Raw genomic sequence first — 23,050 nt, 5'->3', positions numbered from 1 at the left:
AACGTCATTTGCTTCTCACTAGTCAGAACTTAACCAAATGGAAGGACTGCAAAGGAGACTGGGAAATGTAGTCTTTTAGCTGGATGCGTTATGCCCAACAAAAGAACTCTTACTAAAGATCCCTATAATGAAAGTTTTAAAATATCCATTTGATTATTTACTAACTAAAAAGGGATTAAGACATTTTAAAAATTCAAGTATAAAAGAAGAGGGAAAATGGATTTTGAGAGGTAGCTGACATTCTTTGATATTTTTTTTAATATATTTTATTGATTTTTCAGAGAGGAAGGGAGAGGGATAGAGAGTTAGAAATATCGATGAGAGAGAAACATCGATCAGCTGCCTCCTGCACACCTCCTACTGGGGATGTGCCCGCAACCAAGGTACATGCCCTTGACCGGAATCGAACCTGGGACCTTTCAGTCCGCAGGCCGACGCTCTATCCACTGAGCCAAACCGGTTAGGGCATCTTTGATATTCTTATCAGGGAATCAAAATTTCCAGAGAGACTAGGATATATCCATAGTAGTTATTCAATGCTTAGATTTTAGAATAAAAGAAACCTGGGTTTGAATCTTGGCTTGGTTTTATGGGACTTCTGTTCCCTGTGGAGGGAACCAGATTATTGGGACTCTGCTGCTGAAAATAGTAAGTTAAATATCTTTAAAGCATCAAATAGCCAATAAAATGCGGTTAAGGACACACTAAGCCCATAAATTTAAAGAAAAGGTACATGGGGTCCTGAAGCCACTTTTTGCTCTGAGGGCACTTGCTGATGTGGACAAGCGTGGGTGTCCTGTTTGTAGCCTTATTGGGGCAGGCAGAAGTCAAGGCCAAAGCCTGCCCGAGGTGAGAAATCTAACAGCTGAGACCCCACTGAACCATAGGCTGGGTAAGGGCGACCCAGAAGATTGCAGAGATGTTCTGAACACTGAGGGGAGCACAGACCAAAGAAAGAAAAAGGTGGACCTGAAAACTGGCAGTTGCAGGCCGGCTCTGGCTCGGGTTTGCAGCTAGGTTTGCATCAGTGATGTTTCCCAGGTACTTCTAGCTGAGATGTTTGGCAGAAACAAACACACATCCTCTGGTGTGAGGAACTGTCCCCCAGAGTCCTCCACACATGATTATCAGACAGTGAGTGGTATACAGTCAAGTAACCAAATATGCATGGAAATACACCAGCACGAGCAAGAACCAGCAAAACAACAGCAAAAACAGGCTTCAGATGATGAGACTCGTCATAGATGAGAATACAACAAGAGCTTGCAAATACCTGCAGGGAACTCAGAGTTAAATAATAGCCTAGCCAATATGAAAGGAAAAAGCCCACCAACATGTAATAACCAAAAGTAAAAACTCAAGAGTGGCTAAAGAGCAAATCAGACACAACTGAAGGTTTATTACACCAGAGATAAGTCCACAAAGTAGCAGACAAAAGTTTATATAGCCCGGCTGGTGTGGCTCAGTGGTTGGGTGGTGACCTATGAACCAGGAAGTCATGGTTTGATTCCTGGTCAGGGCACATTCCCAGGTTGCAGACTCAATCCCCAGTGTGGGGCGTGATTCTCTCTCATCATTGATGTTTCTATCCCTCCCTCTCCTTTCCTCTTTGAAATCAACATATATATTTTTTTTAAAAGTTAAAGAGGATAGAGGGAAAAAGTATTATTGGCATTCTAGAATCAGAAGCAAGGATAGTGCAAAGATATTTAAAGATGTTCTTTACTTCAGGCTGATAAGACCAATAAGCCCAACCAGTCAAGCAGGATGAATAAAAAGAAATGTACCCCTAGACACACTGCAGTGAACGAGCCCAGCTATGTGATCTTCGGCAATGGATTTCTCTGAATCTCAGTATCTTAAAATGAAAAATGAGAATACTGATGGTTCCTCAAAAGATTGGCGTGATACATCTCATCCAGAGCGCTCAACTGTGCTTACTAAATACACCTAGTGGCCCCTTCAGAGCACGAGGCTGGGGATCCCAAGTTTGGGGGACAAATGGAGCTGGGGAAAGCAGCGGCGGCAACCTCATCTGTAAAATGGAGCTCACAATCCTTACCCCGGATTCATGCAAAAACTATTCATCAGGCCCCTTGCCCAGTGCCTGGCGCATGGTGCACCCAACCAGGGTGTCTTGTAGGGAGACAGGCTGGGGATGTAACCGAACACTGCTTCCCCTCTCCAATATGGAGGTGATGTCTCATGTACTTCTGCATGGCTGGGAGGCTCAGGGGACATGGTGGCCCACCGGAAATGAGCAAACAGGAATCTCCATGTGGTTTGAGACCCTCCAGCTGATGTCTGTCCATTTTCCTTTCTGAACTCTGGACTTCCGCCAGTTCCACCTCTAAGAGGTTATTAGTCCGTCCATCCACCCACCCCCAACCCCACTCTAACTTGCACCCAATTAAAGCCTCAGGAGGAGCTACTTTTTTTTTTTTTTTTTACAGAGAGGAAGGGAGAGGGATAGAGAGTTAGAAACATCGAGAGAGAAACAGCGATCAGCCACTTCCTGCACACTCCCCACTGGGGATGTGCCCGCAACCAAGGTACATGCCCTTGACCAGAATCGAACCTGGGACCCTTGAGTCTGCAGGCCGACGCTCCATCCAGTGAGCCAAACCGGTTAGGGCCAGGAGGAGCTACTTTTTGTTAACAATCTGTTGGTCCCAAACATGTGACTTAGAAGGGAGGTAGGACATGGGGTTAGGAGCATGGCCCTGTGTAAGACTCTGTAAACAACTGGTTCATAAATTTCAGACCCAACCCCCTCATTTGCAAAATGAGAACCGAAATCATACCTACCTCAGGGTTTGGGGGGAGACTGAGTTGCTATATATAAAGTGCTCATGGTGCCTGGCCTGTAGTAGGTACCCCAATAAATGTCAGCTACTGTGGCAGAATGTGAATCGAGAACCTTCTCTCTATCCTCTCATTTGATATCCTGAGCTTAAGCCCATGAATTCTTGAATCTTCTCCAGCCTTGGGTTGACTCAGGCCAATCAATCCTCACCTTTACTACCTAATAACCCTCCAAACTGGCCTGATATCCCTGCTACCTACCAGGTCTCCACCAAAGTCAGAAAGGTAGGCCCTGGCCTGTGTGGCTTGGTTGGGTGGCATCCCATGCACAGAAAGGTTTCTGGTATGTGCCCTTGACCAGGAATCGAACCCAAGACCCTTTGGTGTGCAGACTGACACTAACCAATTAGCCACACCAGCCAGGGCGGAGCCTGCATTTTTAATAAGTACTCCAGTGGAGTCTGAAAATTAGGTGTGGTTGGGAAATACTTCCTCAGGCCATCACTGGAGTTGGAGTTATACCCACCATCTCTCATTCCTGTACCCAGAACTTAAAAGAGACAGGACGGTTTGGTATAATGAGTTTGCAGTGACCTCTGGCCTATCTTATTCCTTCCATAAACATACCAGTGTTTCCCAAAGTATCTTCTGAGGTACCTAGTTCTGTGAGGTGCTTCCCAAAAAAGGGGTTCCATGGTGAAATACTTGGGAAAACAATGCATTGTCTTACCGTTGAAAATTCACATTGTGCAATGAACTCATTTAATGGCTCACCCTTCTTCCTTGATCCCTTCTTTCATGCAACACCTTTAAAGTTCTGCAGAATATGTTACTAGATTATTGCCTATTGGGTCTGCAGAATCTGGAGTTCCCACGTATTGGCTTCCATCTCCTGCTCCCGCTTAGGAGCACATCCTCTGTGGGCCCCACATGGCACATCCACGCGGGAGCTGGGTTTGGACGGTGCAGTAGCAAGGCTGACACTCTGGAGAAGGAAGTGCCACAAAAACAACAGCCACAGAGAATTCACTGGGTTGGGTGGTGTTGCTGGTCCATATGCCAGTCCACGGTTTGCTGACTAAAACCAAGAATAGCAGTTGCCCTTGCGAACTTCTTCAGCCCAATGTCTCCCTCAGAGCAGGGCCCAAGCTCTTATTCCTTTGGCTCTCACCCCACAACGGTCTCTTCCGTGTCTTTGAAGAGTGGCAGCTTGAGATACTCAAAGGAGAGAGGGTCTTCCAGTAACAGCACAAGCAGAGCCAAAGGCATTAAACAGGACAGGCCAGCACAGCCGAGGTGGGCCCGGCCTGAGCTCGCTGGCTCCCGGTGCCCCTGCCACATTCCCTGCTGGGTCTTTCTCCTTCAGGGTCAACCCGGCAGGCTAGAGCCCCAAGTATTCAGCCAGGAACACGGCGAGGATGCGGCTCAGGTTGTGCACCGTAGGTGGGTGCAGATTGGCCTCAGAGTCTTCAGCGGTGTGCCAGACAGAGGGGAAGGGCGTGGAGATGAGGTGGAGCACGGGGACCCCTGTGGGACAGAGAGAAGACTCAGGCCCAGCCCCCCCGCCCCCCCAGAAGATAACTCTGTTCTGGCGCTTGAAGAACTCTGAGCAATCGCTTTAAGTGTGTGAGGGTACATGTTAGTTTAAAAATATGTATTCAGTATATTGTTTTCATAACAAATTAAGAGAAACTCAAAATTTAATGCATTATGGAAAGACCAGGAGAAAGGACAGATGTCTGACTATCCTCTCTTTTTCTCTTCTTTACTAATAGTTAGCACTTGCATAGTATTTGTTCTATTCCAGGCCCTAGTCTAAGGCCATATATCACAAATACACACCATTTTGTCCTTATAATAACCCTTTAAGGTGGGCACCATAACTACCGCCATTTTACAGATGTGGACACTGAGGCACAGAGGTAGGCAGAGGGATTTGTCTAAGATCCCCCCTCTAGTAAACAACAGTCAGGATTTGAACCCAGGCCATATGTCTGCATGTGTTCCCCCCCCCCCCCATTTTAAAAATATTTTTTACTGATTTCAGAGAGGAAGAGGGGGAGATAGAAACATCAATGATGAGAGAGAGTCATGGATCGGCTGTCTCCTGCATACCCCCCACTAGGGATTGAGCCCACAACCCAGGCATGTTCCCTGACCGGGAATCCAACTGTGACCTCCCGGTTCATAGATCGACGCTCAGCCACTGAGCCACGCTGGCTGGGCCAGAGTCTGTGCTCTTAATCATTGTTCTGCATTGGGTTCCTTTCCTCAGAGCACTTCTCTCTGCATTTTTCCAGATTTGCTAAATATCGGTCCCATCACTACACAGGAGGCAGGTGTATTCTGGTGGATCACTGTATCCCTGATACCTTGCTCAGTACCTGCCTTGGGAAGTATTCGTTGAACGAATCAATAAAAAAGGTGTTGTAGTCCAGCTGGCGTGGTTCAGTGGTTGAGTGTTGACCTATGAACCAGGAGGTCACAGTTCAATTCCCCATCAGAGTGCATGCCCAGGTTATGGGCTCGATTCCCAATGTGGGTCGTGCAGGAGGCAGCCGATCAGTGATTCTCTCTCATCATAGATGTTTATATCTCTCCCTCTCCCTTCCTCTCTGAATTAATAAAAATATATTAAAAAGAAAAAGGTGTTGTAAGGAATGCAGATTTGTTGAATAAGTAAATTACAGAGTAAAAATTTTAAAAGCAATTTTTAGCACTTACTATATGCCAAGCACTGTGGAAGCAGGCATTTCATATACCTAATCTTATCTCATCCTCCCAACACTGTGATTAGGAATATACACATAGATGTGCTTTTTATGTGTAAATCTCTTCATTTTCCCAGAAGAAACGGGGGCTCAGAGAGGCTACATAATTTGCCTTAGGTCAACCAGTGGTAAGTTGCAGATCCTAGAGCTCAGACCAATTCTGAAACTACTATCTGAAACCCTCGACCAGATGTCTTCCACCCCAGCTGTGTATCCGCATCACCTGGGAGTTTTGCAAAAATAGCACAGAGGCCCGAGATGGTAGCTCGGTGGGCCCAGAATGTTATTGGGTGATTCTGCTGGGCTTCCAGGGCACTGAAAGTCAAGAGCTAGAAGAAACTCAAGAGCTAGAAGAAACAGTACCAGCTCACATCTCTCAAATGCTTGTTATGTGCCAGGCACTTGTCCAAGAAAGGCCTTTACATTTTGTATCAGCACATTCAATCCCCTCAAGGAGGGAGGAACTGAGATGGGAGCTATTGTCCCCACTTAAAGATGAGGAAATCAAGGCACAATTAGGTTAAGCAACTTGCCAGCAGTCCCCCACCCTGGGAAGGGGTCAGGGCCAGGTCCCATCTGTGGCTCCCTTGGACGTCCGCCCCCCACGCCCCCCTGCAACAAGTACCTCTGCGGAGGAAGGGGATGTGGTCGTCTTCCACAGAGCCAGGGGGCTCCCCGGGCTGGAAGTACATCACTTCCTGGGGGTGAGCCTGTAGCAGGTTCAAACGATGCAGGCGCTTCTCTGGAGGGAGTGGGGATTAGGGAGCCAAAGTCAGTCCCCTCAGGGGGCAAAGGTTTTGCTCAGAAATCAGAGGAGGGCAGGGGGTCTGAAGGTAAAGCACTGGTCATCCCAGTGTAAGAATGAATGCTAGTTCCCCCTTCCTGCAGCTGTACCGTGTTCCCCGATTATCATTAGCAGCATGCCCACTTCACAGACAGGAAACTGAGGCTCAGGGATGAAGCCACTTGCCCAATTTCACACAGCCGGTAAGGAGAGCCAAGATTCGAACCCAGGGCTACCTGACCCCCTGCCCTGTTTATAATCACGACTGCTGTGGGATCTGTTTGTGTCTTGCCCTTTGTGTTAGTGCCTTAGAGAGAGGCTAGGAGGTAGAGAGAAGGCTGGGTGACCCCTCAGAGGACAGGTGCCTGCCCCACCCCGACCCTCCCACCTGCATTCCAGGCTGGAGCCTGCCTCCACCGTCACCCTTACCGATGCTCTTCAGCCGATGGAACCAGCGGGCCGTGCGGGGGAAGTGACTGTAGAAGGTTGGATGGGGGGCTCCCAGGAGATCAAGAAGCATAAAGAGCTCCTAGGGAGAGAGGCCAGGCTGGAGAGGCCAGGTGGGATGCTGCCAACCTTACCTTACCCCCTCCCTCCCTCACCGAACCCAGTGGGGCCCTGGTCTTACAATAGCCTGGATCCTGGTGGGGCCAGGACTGTGGGGTGCAGACTCCATGAGCTGGGCCAGGTGCCGGGAGCCATAGAGGGAGTCCTTGGGTCCCCACTCCTTCAGCGCCTCTTCGCCGTCCAAGAAGAGCAGCTGCAGGGTCACTGGGGCTGCCTGTGGGAGCTGGTGCTCAGTGTCAGCCCTGATCCTGACCCACCCCCATCTCCTGCCCCCTGCAAAGCTGAATGGGACAAACTAGGTCTCCTCACTCATAGAGCATAGACTCTGAGCCAGACCGCCTGGGTTCAAATCCTGGCTCAGCTGCTTCCTGGCCAAGCAGTCATGGGTAAGTTACTAACTTCTCAAAGCATCAGTATCCTCATGTAGAAATGGGGTTAAAAAAAAAGAGAGAGAAAAAAGAAAAAGAAAGAAATGGGGTTAATAATAGGTCTATTTATAGGGCAGGATTCGAACCAGGTCCTAGAATAGTAACTGGCACATAGTAACTAAAGGGTTAGCTCTGATTATTATCCTTATTCCTCTAGCCCGTTTTGTAAAAGAGACACACCCAGAAATGAATAATTATACAAACAGTGAAATGCAGTTGAGACCAATGCTCCCCAAAATTACAGGGCCCTGAAAGAACACAGGAAGGACGAGGAGGATAACCGGCCCGGGGCATGCCGGGTCTGTGGGAAAGGGATGTTTGTACTGAGGGTAATGGGAGCTGGCCTGTTCCCAGGCAAGGAGGCAATATGGACCAGGGCTGGGCCAGAGAAGGGGTCAGGGAAAGTTTGAGAAGAGGCCTGAGGGGTCAGCAAGGGCCAGGGAGCTTGGGCTTTGGGGCACTGGGAAAGGGGTCTAAGCAGGGGAGGAGCATGAGGAAACTAGTGTTTTCATTCATTCATTCCACACATCTTATTTTTTATTTTTTCCTATTTCCACTCATTTTAATATCATTCCAGGCAATACTCTGGGCCCAAGGAATAGAGCAGAAACAAAAGCAGCCAAATCCCTGATTAGATGGAGCTTATTCTAGTGTGAGACAGACAGACAAATCAACATAAGCATCACAAATCATGGGAAGGCCTTGTTGAGGAGGTAGCATCAGAATGGACACCTGAATGAAGGATGGGAGCCAGCTAGGAAGATAACTGAGAAAAGCACATTCGCCCTAGCCGGTTTGGCTCAGTGGATAGAGCGTCGGCCTGCAGACTGGAGGGTCCCGGGTTCGATTCCAGCCAAGGGCACATGCCTGGGTTGTGGGCTCTATTCCCAGTAGGGGGCATGCAGGAGGCAGCCAATCAATGATTCTCTCTCATCAATGATGTTTCTATCTCTCTATCCTTCTCCCTTCCTCTCTGAAGTCAATAAAAATATATTAAAGAAAGAAAGAAAGAAAGAAAGAAAGAAAGAAAGAAAGAAAGAAAGAAAGAAAGGAAGGAAGAAAGGAAAGCACATCCTAGCAAGTACAAATGCTCCTCAGGGAGTTATCCTTGTGGATTTGAGGTACACAAGGCAGTAGGTAGCTAGAGTAGGATGAGAGAGGGGCGGGGGGTAGCAGATGAGACTAGAGAGGTAACTAGTAGGATGGGGCGCATCTCATGGGCCACTATAAAAACTCTCTGGCTTATGCATGGAATGAGGTAGGGGCCATGGGAGAATTTGGGGCAGAGAAGGGACAGGATCTGACGTTCAGGAGTTGGAAAGATCCCGGTGGCTTTGTATGTGTAGTGGTGACAGGAAAACAAGACCGGGCAAGGGAGGGTGGTGGCTTCAACCAAGGGAGAGGTTGCCCCTGCTCTCCCCCCTCCCCTCCCCCCACTCCTCACCTGATCCTTGGTTCTACTCAGTTCCTGGTCCAGGGCCTGGGCCAGCTCCAGTAGCAGGGCACAAGGCACAGCTGAATCCGTGGCCCCCACAAATGGGGCTGACTCAGATGGGAAGAGCTTCGAGTCATAATGGCAGGCAAGGGTGAGGTGACGGGCAGCCCCTGGGTCCAGTGTGGCCACCACATTGGCAAAGTCCAGTGGTCCCAGGGGCGTTGAGGCTGTGAAGGGGTCCAGCTCCACGTGCCAGCCTGCCGTCAGGGTCCGCAAAGTGGCCTCCAGGAACTAGTGGCAAGAGAGAGGTGGGTGGGGGTACTGGGGAGTATAGAGGGAAAAGGGCCATGTGACCTGAGCCATGCAGAGAGCAGTCGGGTTGACTCACAAGTCCCACTTCAGTTTTAATCATTCCTTTCACACTTCTGCTAAGTACCTATTAAGTGCCATGGAATGACCCCACCTCTTGATGCCAAGACTAACCACAGCTCACTCCTCAAAAGCACTCACTGTGTGCCAAGCCCTGTTCTAGGAACTCTGTCGGGTAGGGACCATCAGTGGCTCAATTCAAAGCTGAGGAAACAGGCTCGGGGCGCTTAGGAAACTACTCCAAGGGGCTGAAGTGGGATTTGAACTCGGGCAGTATTCAAATGACTCTGGCTGCTTTCTGGGGGACAATATAGAGATGCTACAGCACCAGCTCTGGAGCCAACCTGTTTGGATTGAAACCGTAGGTACACCATTTACTAGCTGTGGGATTTGGGTAAAAAAGGCCCAACTGCTCTGGGCCTCAGTTTCCCTGTCTGCATAGTGAAGGTCACATTGGTACCCACTTCATAAGGCTGTTGTTACTTGTGCCAAGCACATAGTAGGCTTTTAGTGGGGGCGGGACAGAGGGCAGTACAGCCTGGTAGTCCCTCTAGAGCAGCGGTTCTCAACCTGTGGGTCGCGACCCCTTTGGGGGTCCAACGACCCTTTCACAGGGGTCTCCTAAGACCATCGGAAAACACAGATATAATTACATATTGTTTTTCTGATTAATCACTATGCTTTAATTATGTTCAATTTGTAACAATGAAAATACATCCTGCATATCAGATATTTACATTACAATTCATAACAGTAGCAAAATCACAGTTATGAAGTAGCAACGAAAATAATGTTATGGTTGGGGGTCACCACAACATGAGGAACTGTATTAAAGGGTCGCGGCATTAGGAAGTTTGAGAGCCACTGCTCTAGTGTAAGATTAGCTCCAATCTCTGTGGGTCTTGGGCAGAATGCCTATTTCCCGTTCCCTAGCGGTCTGAGGGGTCAGATGTGAGTGACCCTTTACCTTTCTGACTTGGAGACTGCCCGGGCTGCCCGGCGTTCGCACAACCAGCAGGGGGCGCAGGTAAGTGTTCCATAGACGCTGTGGGTCCAGTTGCCCCACCACCTTCCGCATTCGGGCTTCGGGGAGGCTCGCGATCAATGGGCCCTTGGGTAGGGGGTGGGATGGGGAAAAGATGAGCGTGAAAGCAACCCTCCTTCTGACCCTACTCCGGGCGCCTTCGCCCCTAAGCAGCCCCGGTTCCTTTTCCTAATTGCAGGTTCCAGCATCAGAGGTGTCTAGGATAAACCCTAGTCACAGGAAAAGCCCCTCCAAGCCCATCCCGTCCATCCTGATCGGGAAATCGAGGCCCAGCGAGAGGAAGGGACTCTTCCAAATAGATGACTTTAGGATTAGAGCCCAGAAATCCCAGTTTCACCACCCCCGACCCTTCCTCTTAAAGGGGAGCCACTATTACAGAACAAGCCTGAAGCCTCATTCCATTAACAAGGGGGATGCGTCCTAAAGACCACGACAGTGGCACCTGCAGCTTAGGACGTCCAGCCGAAACCTTAGGTAGGGGGAGGAGAGGGATGAGGGGCCCCGTGGTGCCCCCGCCGGGCCTCACCCGCAGCTCTCGGCCGGGCGGCAGCTCCTCAGCCCCGCGGTGCCAACCGCTCCAGATGGTATAGAACGCCGAGGCCACGGCCAGCGCCAGCAGCAGCAGCGGCAGCTGCTGCGCCCGCGGTAGCAGGCGGCGATTGGGCGGGGAGGGTGGCTGCAAGAGGCCGCGTCCCCCGAGCCGTAGCCGAGGCCGCCCGCGGCCCCCGGAACGCATGGTAGCTTTGCCCAGAAACCGGTCCAGGACCGCGGATCGAATTTAGGCCCAGCCAAGTCCCACCCCATGGAATTACTGGGCCAATGAGCAACAAGAGCGGCTGCACCATCCCACCCTCCCGCGAGCAGCGAAGCCAATAGGGACTCTCGTTCTGAGGCCACGCCCTCCAGCCTCCCAGCGGCTTAGGCAACGATTCCCCAGAGAGTTACACAACCGTAAAGGGAGCGCTAAAGGGGTAAGCTCCGCCTCAGCGTGAGAGGGGAAGCCAATGAGAAGCGTTTAATTATGGAAAACCTTCGACTTCCCGGGCGCGAGTCCACGCCCCTCCCGGATGTAGGCAAAGCTTTGGTTTCGTGGAGTCGGAAAGATCAATAGACACGTAAACGAGCCTTCCCCCAAGAGAAAGGGGCGGGGTCTATCCCCGAAAGAGAAGAGCGGATTGGCTTATCAGAGACCACGCCCCCAAAGGGAGGGCCGGCGGGCCTTTAGAACTGGCGCGCCTTTTCCCTTGAGCCACCTGAGCCGTTCTACCACAAAATGGTCTCAATCGGACCCGCTTTCTTTTTCTCTCCGTTGTCGTGAACATCTAACCCGTATGGTCCTGAGTGACCCTGAACCACTAAGCAATGCTTTTACCCCAACGCCTCTACCAAGGAACTGAATAGAACCAAGGCGGGCTCGCTGGACCAACAGGCCACACCCACACCGCTGGTTGAGTTTGCGCAGGCGCGCACGGAAGTGAGCTGCGGGAAGCGGAAGTCCCGCCTTTCTCGCGCTTTCTCTTCGGAGGCCGAGGCAACGCGGAGGACAGGAGCGTTCTGAGAGCGCAACCACCGCCACCATGTGAGGCCGGGGAGGCTTAAACGGCGGGAGTGGGTGGAGGGTGCAAATTTGGCCACTTACCGGTGGAAGGGGATGGGCAGAGCGGGGCGCGGAGACGGAAGTTTTAGGGGTTGAGTGGGGTACTGTTCTGTTGAGTTTGAGAACGCGCGTGGGGCTTTTGACGGCGCCTGAGTTCCGGAGAGGGAACAGCTCTATCAGATAACGGGCTGGCGGGTTTTCCAAATAATTAGCCTTCCTGAAATGAATTTTAAGCGGGAGCGATTTTACGAATATAGAACCTCGAGAGGAAAACGCGGAATTGTGGGAATAACGACTTGAGATGAGGGACTATCCGGATAATTTGAGCTGGGGACCTAATTCGTGACATTTTCTAATAATGAGACACAGGAATGATTTTTAGTTATTTATCCATTGAGCAGTTACTGAAGTGCTCGTGTATCAGGCACTGCTTTACCTACCTGGGGCCTATCAAGTGACGTCCCCTCCCCCAAGAAAAGTCCTCTGCTCAGCTTATGGGCAGGGAGGGAAGAGGCAGGTGGTAAATGTAATAATAATAAACAGATAGAGTATATGGTGTGTTAGGTGACCAGGGCTATGAATAAACAAGAGAGCAGAGTAAAAACAATGCTAATGCCAATTTTGAGAGACAGTAACTTAACTAGCACAGAAGGGCACGTGTAAAGAAAGTGAGAGAACGAGCCACAGAGATACCTGGAGAGGCATCCAGGCAGAGGCCCAGGATGAAATATCTTAACCACCCAGGAGGCCACTGTGGCTGCAACAGAATGAAAGAGACGGGTAGATGCAGGGCCTGGTAAAAACGTTGCATTTTGCTTTTTGCACTGAGATAGGAGCCCTGAGAGGATTTTGAAGAGCGAGATGACGTGACTTAGGTCTTGGCTCCATAGAGCACTGCCGGGCAGTGTAGGGAGACCAGCAAGACTCTAGGAGAGAGGTGATGGGAGGTGCAGGATGTGGTAAGAGATGGCTGGATTCTGGATATATTTTAGAGGCAGATGACAGGCTTTGCAGACAGATTGAATGTAGGATGTGAGAGAAAGAAGAGAATCAAGTTGACACCAGATTTTGCTCGAACTGGGAGGATGGTGTTACCATCCTGATCCCCCAGTTGCGGTCCTCAGGGATCCCACCATAGCTAATTTCTCAGGTCTCTTCCCCGAATATTATCCAGTACTGTGGATAGAGTAAGTTGAGGTGGTTGGGCATTGTGGAGCTCAGTCTAGGACAGCGGTTCTCAACCTGTGGGTCGCAACCCCTTTGGGGTCGAACGACCCTTTCACAGGGATTGCCTAAGACCATCGGAAAACACATATATAATTACATATTGTTTTTGTGATTAATCACTATGCTTTAATTATGTCCAATTTGTAACAATGAAATTGGGGGTCATCACAACATGAAGAACTGTATTAAAGGGTCGCGGCATTAGGAAGGTTGAGATCCGCTGGTCTAGGATGTGCAAGATTGGAAATCTGTTAGGCATCCAAATGGTGAAGCCATGCGAGGCCTGTGGAGGGTGGGTGTGTTGGGGGAAAGGTTGGGAAGACTCAGGAGCGTGACCACCCCTGCTCCTGCTCCGAGCGCTCTCACCTGTGGGTTTCATACTTGCCCACTCAGGAGCCTTCTCAACAAGCCCAAGAGTGAGATGACCCCGGAGGAGCTGCAGAAGCGGGAGGAGGAAGAGTTTAACACGGGCCCACTCTCCGTGCTCACGCAGTCCGTCAAGAACAACACCCAGGTGCTCATCAACTGTCGCAACAACAAGAAGCTCCTGGGCCGGGTGAAGGCTTTTGACAGGTGAGGGCTTTTTGACGGGGTCTTGGGAGGGGTTCTGTCCAGACCTGGAGAATCAGCCCCAGCTGCAGCCCGAGGAGCCTGCATCCCAGGTTCCTCAGAAGCTAGGAGAGTAAGCACCTTAACACCCGAGGTGTGACTGTCTCTTGCTGCCCCTCCAGCCGTACAGTACAGTGGTTATGGGCATCTCCTTAGGAGCCAGTCCTCGTGGGTCATGTCCCAGCGCCGTCTCTTAGCAGCCACGTGACCTTTGGCAGGTGACTGTCGTGTCTGTACAGTGGCAGTAATCATGGTGGTAGCAAAGGTTTAACGGCTTAATACATGTAAAGTGTAATAAGTCACTAGAAGCACAGTATCTGGCTCACAGGCGCTTCTCAATCTAGTTATTGCATAATTAGAATGTGCACTGTTCCAGGTACTGTTTTAGGCTCTGGAGACACAGCAATGACTAAAACATGGTTCCTAAACTCAGAGAGCTTGTTATAGGTAGAAAAGCCGACAGGAATTGGTAAGTTCTACGGAGAAAAGTAAAGCCAGGTAGGAATATGGAGCACCGGGGAAGGGGAGTGCTATCTTAGATGGGTAATCAGAGAGGCCCCATCTGAAGAGACAGCGATGAACAGACCTGAATAAGATGAACAAGCAATCTAGGGTCTGCGTGTTTCAGCCACAGGGAACATGCCCTTCACCAGAATTGAACCCGGGACCCTTCAGTCTGAAGGCCGACGTTCTAGCCACTGAGCCACACCGGCTCGGGCTATAATTTGTATTTTTTAGTTAGCATTTGTAAAATGCTTCCCTCACAGTAGTGTGCTGAGGCTCACTTCTGGAACATTTTGGCCACTAGCTGTTACATGAACAAGTCTCCCTCTGAGCCTCACTTTCCTCTTGAGTAAAATGGGAATAAGAACAGGAAGTGCTGAGCACAAGGAAGCAGATAGACCTGGATTGGAACACTGGCTCTGTCGCTTCCAAAATGTGTGGCCTGGGGTGAGTCACGTCATCCCACTGTGTTCAGTTTTCTGCTGTAGAAGTGGGAGGTAACATTAGGAAGGTTGAGAACCACTGCTCTTATCCCTTCACCTTGCTTTAGTTTTTCTTCGTAGCAGTTACCACATGACAGCATGTTACAGGGCCAGGCTCTGTCCGCTTGCTTAGCATCCTCTCCTCACTAGAATGCACACCACATCAGGACAGGGATAATGTCTGTTTTGTTCATTGCAAGTGTTTGTTGGGTGAAGTAATGCATACTGTCTTCACGTGAGCCTACCCAGGCCCCAGGGGCCTCTGATTCTCCAAAGAGAAGCAGCTCCTTTGCTGATGCCTCCAGAAGTGGTGGGAGTTAAAAAGCAGAAGCAGCCCTAGACAGTTTTGCTCAGTGGATAGAGCATCAGCCCTTAGACTGAAGGGTCCCAGGTTTGATTCCAGTCAAGAACACCTACCTCGGTTTTAGGCTCAATCCCCGGCCCGGGCACATGCAGGAGGCAAGGAATCGATGTGTCTCTTTCACATCGATGTTTCTCTCTGTCTCCCTTCCACTCTCTCTAAAAATCCATGGGAAAGTATCCTGGAGTGAGGATTAACAGCAGAAAGCACAGGAGGGACCATTTTGTTTGCCAGGCCCTGTTCTAAGTACTTTACAAGAATGCTGATTTAATCTGGACAACAGCGCCACGAGGTGGGCACCATGAATGTCTCCGTTTTAGAGAGGAGGAAACTGAGGCACAGAGGGATGATGTCGTTGCCTCAGCCTGCACCTGAGGGCTGGCAGTGCTGCTGCAGGAGGGAGGCAGCACCTCACAGGAGGGCCGGTCAGAAGGCTGCCCCCTCACACCCGGTGCCTTCCCCTCCCTGTCCCCACCAGGCACTGCAACATGGTGCTGGAGAATGTGAAGGAGATGTGGACCGAGGTCCCCAAGAGTGGCAAGGGCAAGAAGAAGTCCAAGCCAGTCAACAAGGACCGCTACATCTCCAAGATGTTCCTGCGCGGGGATTCGGTCATTGTGGTCCTGCGGAACCCCCTCATCGCTGGCAAGTAGGGGCTTGCTCCCTGCTGTCAAAACTCACTCCCCCCCCTCTCCTGCAAAGATCCGCCCTTTCACACGAGAACAATAAAAGCCAGGTGTGTTTTGTGTTTTTTTTTTTTCTAGTGGCATCTGTCTGTTCCCAGGGCCTGGTGAGTGGGACGGACTTGGGGGAGGGAGGCAGCTGAGCATGTGGCCAAGCACTGGGATCAGGACCTCTCTGAGCAGATGAAGAGGCCCTGTCTCTGCCCCTTCCACGCCTCAGTTTCCCTGTCTGTGAAGTGAATCGGTTGGACAGAGAAAGCTTTTGCTCTTTCCTATTTAATCTTTTCTAGCTTCTCATTACCCTGTCTCTCCTTTCTTCCTCTGAATGAGTCAGCCTTGCTTGAAATTTCTGGTCTTTTTTTCTGTTTGTTCAGTCAGATCAACATTCCCCAATGTTTACTTTCTCTGTGTCCAGCCTTGTGTTGCAATCCTGGGGACAGCAGTGCCTGAGACAGCCCTGACCTGCCCTCACTGATGGGAGGAGATACATGTTTAAAGCAGTTGGTACTCAAGGTCCTGACCAGGTAGCTCAGTTGGTAGAGCGTCGTTCCGATACGCCAAGGTTGCGGGTTCCATCTATAATTAGGTCACATACAAGAAGCAGCCAATGAATGGAACAACACATCTATGTTTCTCTTTCCTCCTCCTCCTCTCTCCCTCTCCCTTCTTTCTAAAATCAATAAGTACAGATTTTTAAAGTGTCCAGTAACCTCAAGTGATTGGTTCTAGTGGTCTACCTTTCCCTGGCCACTCACTGTTTCATGTTTTCTCTCTCAATGTTTATCTCTCCCTCTCTCTTAAAAAAAAAAAAAATTTAAACAATGTTTATAAGGAAAAAGAAAAAGCAACCATGCTGTCACCTACTGAGCTGTTAGGCTGCCAGCCCTAGGCTCTGCTGATCAGACTTCAGCAGCTCTGAGCAGGCACTGTTATTTATTGCCTCCAATTCCCAGAGGAGGGAGCCGAGGCACAGGGAGTGGTGCTGACTTGCCCAGGGACACCCAGCCAGGAAGTGGTGCTGATTCAAACCCACCCTGCTCCTGAGCCTGTGGCTTCACCCCTGAGCTCTGCTGTCCTTCAAATGACAATTTAATTACCATCGAGGGAAATTCTCTGACAAACGGGAGTAGAGCTGAGAAAGGAGGGCCTTATTGTTTTCCTCTGATGTACACACATCACTCTCTCCCCATCAAGATCTCTGTGTTCTGTCTGCCTGCATCTCTGTCTCTGTTCTCAGGGCCTAATGCCAGGTGGTGCAGGAGTTTGCAGAACCGAGGTCAGGATCAGTGTCTGACACCGAGTTGTGGAAAGCAGAGCCTGACTTACCCTGTGAGCTGCAGAGCTAGGGATCCTGCAGCAGGAGAGGACCTGACATACACAGGGTGACATGTGGGGCTATAAAGTTGAATGCTTACTGGGTGGTGAATTGGAACAACCCTCTGAAGTAGATACTGGAGCCATCCCAGTTTACAGATGAGATAACTGAGGCTTAGTGGGTAATGACTTACCCATGTCACTCAGGGAAGCAATGGAGCCACGTTCAAACTCGGGGAGCCAGGCCCTCATGAGCCGCCTTTACTGTCAGGGAACAGGCCAGAGCCACAATGTCCTAATCTGTGAAGTGGGGTCAGTGGTGCCTGGCCGGTATGGCTCAGCTGGTTGGAGCATTGTCCTGAACACCGGAAGGTGGTTTGACCCCGATTTTAGTATGTATGGGAGGCAACCATTTCTCTCACTCTTTTCCTCTAAAGTCAGTAAAATCATGTCCTATAAAAATAAAGTGGGGGCAGTGGTACTGCTGCAGGAAACTTCCTGGGGATTCGGTTCTTTTGCAGGAGTAAGGACAGCACAAGGCCTGGAGTCCCAATCTTCTGTTCAGATCTGTCCTGCCTCCCTCTGGTTGTTGATTTGCCTTCCCTGGGGGATTGAACTTAATTATCCTGCCTTTCAGGCTGGGGCAAGATTCCAGCCCAGCACCCAGCTTGGCATCAGTTTGAATTTCAGCCGCCATCACCTCCCAAATGGTTCCTAATTCACCTTTTCTTCAGTGGTGGAAACAAAAGCAGAGGCGGCAGGCATAGTCCCAGGCATGCTGGCCAAGCATTCAGCACCCACCACGCACCAGGCATCCTAGGAATAACTCATTGGAAACTCAGGCAAGGTACCGTTATACCCATTTCCCAGAATTGGAAAGTGAGGCATAGAGAAGCTGAGAATCTTCTCCAAGTCACACAGCTAATAAGTAGCCAAACTAAGATTTGAACCAGGCTATTTGTTTCCTACAGCTTTATTCTGGTTTTTGTTTTTGTTAAAATGGCAAAATTTGTATATATTTTATCACAGTAAAAAACATGGTTATAATATAACCTTCCACAGCTAGGCACTCAACCAAATAAATACTTGATTTTAAAATGAGATTCATTTAAATATCTTTTTATTGATTTCAGAGAGGGAGAGAAACATCAGTGATGAGAGAATCATTGATCAGCTGCCTTCTGCGCACCCCCTACTGGGGATTGAACCCACAACCAGGCATGTGCCCTTGACAGGAATCCAGTGCGGGACCCTTCAGTCCACAGGCTCTATCCACAGAGCCAAACCGGCTAGGGCTTTACTCTGTTGTTGTTTTTAAGATTTTTTTATTGTTTTTTTAGAGATAGGGGAAGAGGGAGACATACATCAATCAGCTACCTCATGCACGTCCCCTCCTGGGGAACAAGCCCGCAACCTGGGCATGTGCCCTGACTGGGAATCGAACCAGCAACCTTTTCGGTGCTTAGGATGACTGTCAGCCAACTGAGCCACATCAGCTACGGCAAGCTTTACTTTTAATACTGCCTTTCAGAGAAGCAACCCTTAGGAAGTGTTTGGTGCACGTACACACACACACACACACACAATTTTAATTGTATACATTGTAAATAGTTAAGCATCACATGAACATTCCCAATTGGGGCTTCTCTTAGTGGGGACTGTGACAGCATGATGTACATGTTGATGTCCATGTTATGGCAACACATGGCTGAAGATGAGCAGTGCTACCCTCCGGGGGGATGTGGGGGGTGGCTGCCACAGGCTCCCAGCCTCAGTCATTTCTCATTGCCTGGCCAAAAGATTCTCTCTCTCTCTCTCTCTCTCTCTCTCTCTCTCTCTCTCTCTCTCTCTCTCTCTCTCTCTCTCGTCTCAACACACACACCAAAAAACACAACACAACTGTTTCTCATGCTTTATTTACATTACAGGGGTGGGGAGCCTTTTTTCTGCCAAGGGCCATTTGGATATTTACAACATCATTCGCAGGCCATGAAAAATTATCAACTTAAAAATTAGCCTGCTATATTTGGTCAAACATTTAATTAACTCACCCTAATGCCGTGGCAGGGCCAGACCACATGGTTTCAAGGGCCTTATATGGCCTGAGGGCCAGATGTTCCCCACCCTGATTTATGACGACCCTGCCCTAGGGCCCCTACCCTCCCAGAACCCACAAGGAAGGGGTGGGGGGCGGCAAGGCCACCTCATGTTTAAAGGACTCTGAGTTTGTCGGTCCAGGGAGCTGGACACTCAAGGAAAATAATTGACAACACCCAGGTTCTAATTGAATCTATCTGTATCTGTGGGGGAGGATTAGGAGTGAGGGCTTGGGTGTGTGCAGGTGATCCAGCTACAGTGTGGCTGTTGGCTTCCCCCAATTCGCCCAGGGGGCCACTCAGGAGGGTGAGGGTGTGCGGCCACACTCCCCAGCCAGCAGTGGTCCTGGCCTCTCTGGATGCAAGGTTTCAGCCGGGGCCTGCCCTGAATTGCCCGTGTTTATATCTACACTGAATCCTCCTCTCTGGACCCCAGTGGGCTCACACTTCTGTCTCCAGCTCTAACCTCTGCCTGAGCTCCAGACCTCTAGTCCCAGCTTAACACGTCCAAAGAGCAGTCTCGGTTCACCCCACCCTAAACCCAATCTCCCTTTCCTTCTCCACAGTCTCAAACCGACGAGTCTTCTGGACTTCTTTCTCTTCTTGCTGCACTTTCTCATGCAATTCATCGCCAAATCCTCAGTTCTACCTTTAAAATAGCTAAAGTCCAACTGCTTCACGCTCCTCCATGGCTACCCCCTGGGTCAGCCTCCATCACCTCCTGCCTGCAGTCTCCTCACTGGGCTCCCAGTGTCCATCCCTAGTAATCTGTTCCCCCACAGGGCAGACAGAAGGCTCTGTTTAAAACATTAGCCCATGAGCCCTGGCTGGGTAGTGGGTGGTTCAGTTGATTGGAGCATTGTCCCAAACCACCAAGGGTGGGGAACCTTTTTTTCTGCCAAAGACCATTTGGATATTTGTAACATTCGCAGGCCATGCAAAATTATCAACTTAAAAATTAGCCTGCTATATTTGGTCAAACATTGGATTAACTCACCCCTAATGCCTTGGCAGGACCAGACCAAACGATCTTGCAGACTTTATAGAGCCCATAAACCAGATGTTCCCTACTCCTGCGATATACCAAGGTTTCGAGTTTGGCCCCCTGTCAGAGCACATACAAGAAGCGGCCAATAGGTAGCCCTGGCCTGTGTAGCTCTGTTGGCTGAGTGTTGCCCCGTGCACTGAAGAACCGCTGGTTCGATTTCCAGCCAGGGCACATGCCCAGGCTGCGGGTTTGAGCCCAGACCGGGGTACGTACAGGAGGCAACCGGTAAACCAATAGATGTTGCTCACATTGATGTTTCTCCCTCTCCCTTCCTTTCTCTCAAAAGTAGCAATAAAAACATTTTATTTAAATAAAAGAATCAACCAGTGAATGCATAAATAAATACGTGGAACAACAAGTTGATGTTTCGCAATTAATAAAACACACACACACATACACACATTAGCCCATGAGATGCTCCTGCTAAGAGTTTTCAGTGCACCTGGAATAAAATCCCAACTCTTTGCCCCTGCTCACTTCTCTCTCCATTTGTCTCTGACTCATCCCAGCGCCAGCCATGCAGGCCACCTGTCTGCTCCTAAGACATGGCCAAGTTCCTTCCTGCCCAGGGCCTCTGCAGATGCTGTTCCTTCTGCCTAGAATCTTGCCTACCAGTTGTCTCCTGCACCTCTGGCAGGTATGGCTTAAATGTTACCTCCTCAGAGATGCCCTCCCTGACCACCATACGCCCCCTTCTAATTTTCCTTCATAAGCCATTCCACTCCACAGCCTATATATAACCATGTATTGTCTTAAGGGTCTGTTTCCACCACGCAATTTTGAACTCTAGGGGCCTTTCTCTGTTTCCTTCCACCCCATTTCCGCAGCGCCCTCCCTCCACAAGGGGCCTGGTACACAGTAGGCGCTCAATAAATACATGCTAACTGATCGCAGGAATCCCGCTGCCTAGCAGTAACTTTCCAAGACCCGGCTGGCCTCATCCCCAGGCCCTGGGAGGTTCCCCGAGGACAGGGCACGGCCAGTGGCGACCTGTCTGGGTCCGGAGCTCAACTGCAGGGTCAGAGAGGCACGCTGTGGGGGCTGGTGCGGCTCCTCTCCTAGGCTGCGGCGCAGGCGGCAGCGGTGCCAACCTCGGCGGATCTCCGACTGCACCTGCAACGGGTAGCGCCGAGTCGGTGCCGGGCACGCCGTTCGCTGTGCTGCCGCCAGAGGGCGCGGGCGGCCGGCCGGTCGGGGCTCTCCCTACCTCCTTGTTGATGAAGCAGTAGAGGAAGCTGACCAGCAGGCCCTGTCAAACAAGGTGTTATATCAGGGATTGGGGACAGGCTTATGAACACCTCTTTAAGAGCTCGGGCCCTTGCCAGGCCCCAGACTACCTCGGGTGCCACTGTCCCGGTTCTAGACTTTTGCAGGCACCTCCCAGGCTCCCTGCTCCCCCCTCTCCTCCCCAGTTTGCTGAGCAATAAAGAGGACCCTGGATGTAATAACCGCTTCCCTAGTTTCTATCCCACGTGGGCAAACTGCTTAACCCCTCCGGGCCTCAGTTTCTTCATGTGGAAAATGGGGTAACACAGTGGTGGTTGTGAGAATTGAGATACTGGTATGCAAGAAGCTGTAGTGTCTGGTACATAGTGTGAAACCTTTTACTTAGTCTTATGATTTATCTTACCATTATTATATAATATATAATCATTAGTAAATATTAATAAATCAAGTTTATTATTATTAATATTTGCTTAATTTTAATTATTAATGATTATTCTAAATTATTGATAAATTAATTTTAATCATTAGTTTTATATTTGTGTTCCACATATAAATTAAAATAAATATAAAATCCATTTATATTTATAATTAATAATAAGTTACTTGATACATTAATGCAAGTCAATTATTTATATGTGTTATTGGTAAAATATTACTTGTCTTATCTCCCCCTTGCTCCACTGGCTCCCACTGCTTCAGGCCCGCCAGCCCTCCTCCATGGTGACAGGTACTCCCACCTCAGGGATCTGACATGTGAGGTGCCTCTTCCTGGAACACTTCCCCCAGTACCTGCCCCGCTCATTCCCTCGCCTTCTTCCATCTTTGCTCCAATATCTTCTTCTCAGGGAGGCCTTCCTTGATCCCCTGCCTGTAACTCTATCTTTTGTCTAACCTTCACCTCTATTTTCTTGCTTTTTTCCCCCTCTACTCACATCTTACCATCTGCTATTCTGTATATATTTTACTTATATACCGTGTGTGTATAGCATCCGTCTCTCCTACAAGAGTGTAGAGACCATTTCGGTTCTTGGCAATATCCCCACAATGAGCTAGGAAAAGTGTATGCAACAAATGTTTGCTGAATTTAATGACATGAACGGGCATGTGAGGTGAGACAAGTGTTGTGCCCACTTTAGAGGTGAGAAAACTGAGGCCCAAGCAGGTAAAACAGGGTGGGGACTAGGGTTAGGGCAAGCACATGCAGGGCCAGCCTTACATTCTGGAGTGAGTGCCTTCGTGTCTTTTGCGTTCTGAGCACCTCTCTTGCCACCCTAGCTCTGACGGATCTGATTTTGGCCCCAGCCCTGTCCAGTCTCAAAGCCCCTAGATCTTCACCAGGAGGCAGTACTGCTAAGGCCTCCGTCTCCTGTCTTGGTCCCTGCCGCTTCCTCAGCTGAGAACAGCACCAGCTCAGCATCCTGTGTAGAATGAATGAACTCGCATAGTCACACCCAATTCAGTGGCTGCGCCAGGGGATGCCTGCAGCCCTTCTGCCCCTCTGGGGGAGAAGGGCCCCAAAGTGGAAGGGTGCAGCCCCTGCCCCCAGCCTGATCACCTTGGAAGGAGCTGAGGAACATCTTGAAAGCCGAGCTTGGCGAAGCGCAGGTGGCCCCGGACTTGTTCCCTCGGTCACAGGGACAAACACCATCTCGTGGACGCCCAGCAGCGGCACCAGCGTCAGGTGGAAGCGAGCCATCC

General features: G+C 50.0%; 3 protein-coding genes across 4 annotated transcripts in view; 1 reads left to right on the top strand and 2 right to left on the bottom strand.

The window, feature by feature from the left end:
• Window positions 1–3,531: 3,531 nt before the first annotated feature.
• QPCTL (glutaminyl-peptide cyclotransferase like) lies at window positions 3,532–11,155 on the bottom strand. Of its 2 annotated transcripts, none has more exons than XM_006106414.3 (7): window positions 10,731–11,155; window positions 10,127–10,270; window positions 8,800–9,081; window positions 6,989–7,141; window positions 6,790–6,889; window positions 6,202–6,318; window positions 3,532–4,332 (listed from the first exon to the last, which is right to left on the bottom strand). In XM_006106414.3, the coding sequence occupies exons 1-7, from the start codon at window positions 10,938–10,940 to the stop codon at window positions 4,187–4,189; spliced, it is 1,152 nt and encodes a 383-aa protein (XP_006106476.1). In that variant the 5' UTR covers window positions 10,941–11,155; the 3' UTR covers window positions 3,532–4,186. The 2 variants fall into 2 exon arrangements, with proteins under 2 accessions (XP_006106476.1, XP_023603020.1); XM_023747252.1 differs by having other exon boundaries at window positions 6,989–7,150; window positions 10,731–10,967.
• Window positions 11,156–11,524: 369 nt separating this feature from the next.
• Window positions 11,525–15,737, top strand: SNRPD2 (small nuclear ribonucleoprotein D2 polypeptide). The gene is made up of 3 exons (XM_006106413.3): window positions 11,525–11,783; window positions 13,422–13,601; window positions 15,463–15,737. Coding segments are annotated over exons 1-3 (357 nt in total). The 5' UTR covers window positions 11,525–11,781; the 3' UTR covers window positions 15,638–15,737.
• Window positions 15,738–20,468: 4,731 nt separating this feature from the next.
• The window catches only part of GIPR (gastric inhibitory polypeptide receptor), a 15,499-nt gene continuing 12,917 nt past the window's right edge, over window positions 20,469–23,050 (bottom strand). The window contains 4 exon segments of the mRNA XM_023747253.1: window positions 20,469–21,238; window positions 21,333–21,374; window positions 22,928–22,975; window positions 22,977–23,043. Coding sequence (XP_023603021.1) covers window positions 21,032–21,238; window positions 21,333–21,374; window positions 22,928–22,975; window positions 22,977–23,043 — 364 coding nt within the window. The 3' untranslated portion in view covers window positions 20,469–21,031.

Source organism: Myotis lucifugus, unplaced genomic scaffold (genome assembly GCF_000147115.1).
Source record: "Myotis lucifugus unplaced genomic scaffold, Myoluc2.0 scaffold_823, whole genome shotgun sequence".
Taxonomy (NCBI): domain Eukaryota; kingdom Metazoa; phylum Chordata; class Mammalia; order Chiroptera; family Vespertilionidae; genus Myotis; species Myotis lucifugus.
This window is presented reverse-complemented; position numbering and strand designations above follow the sequence as displayed.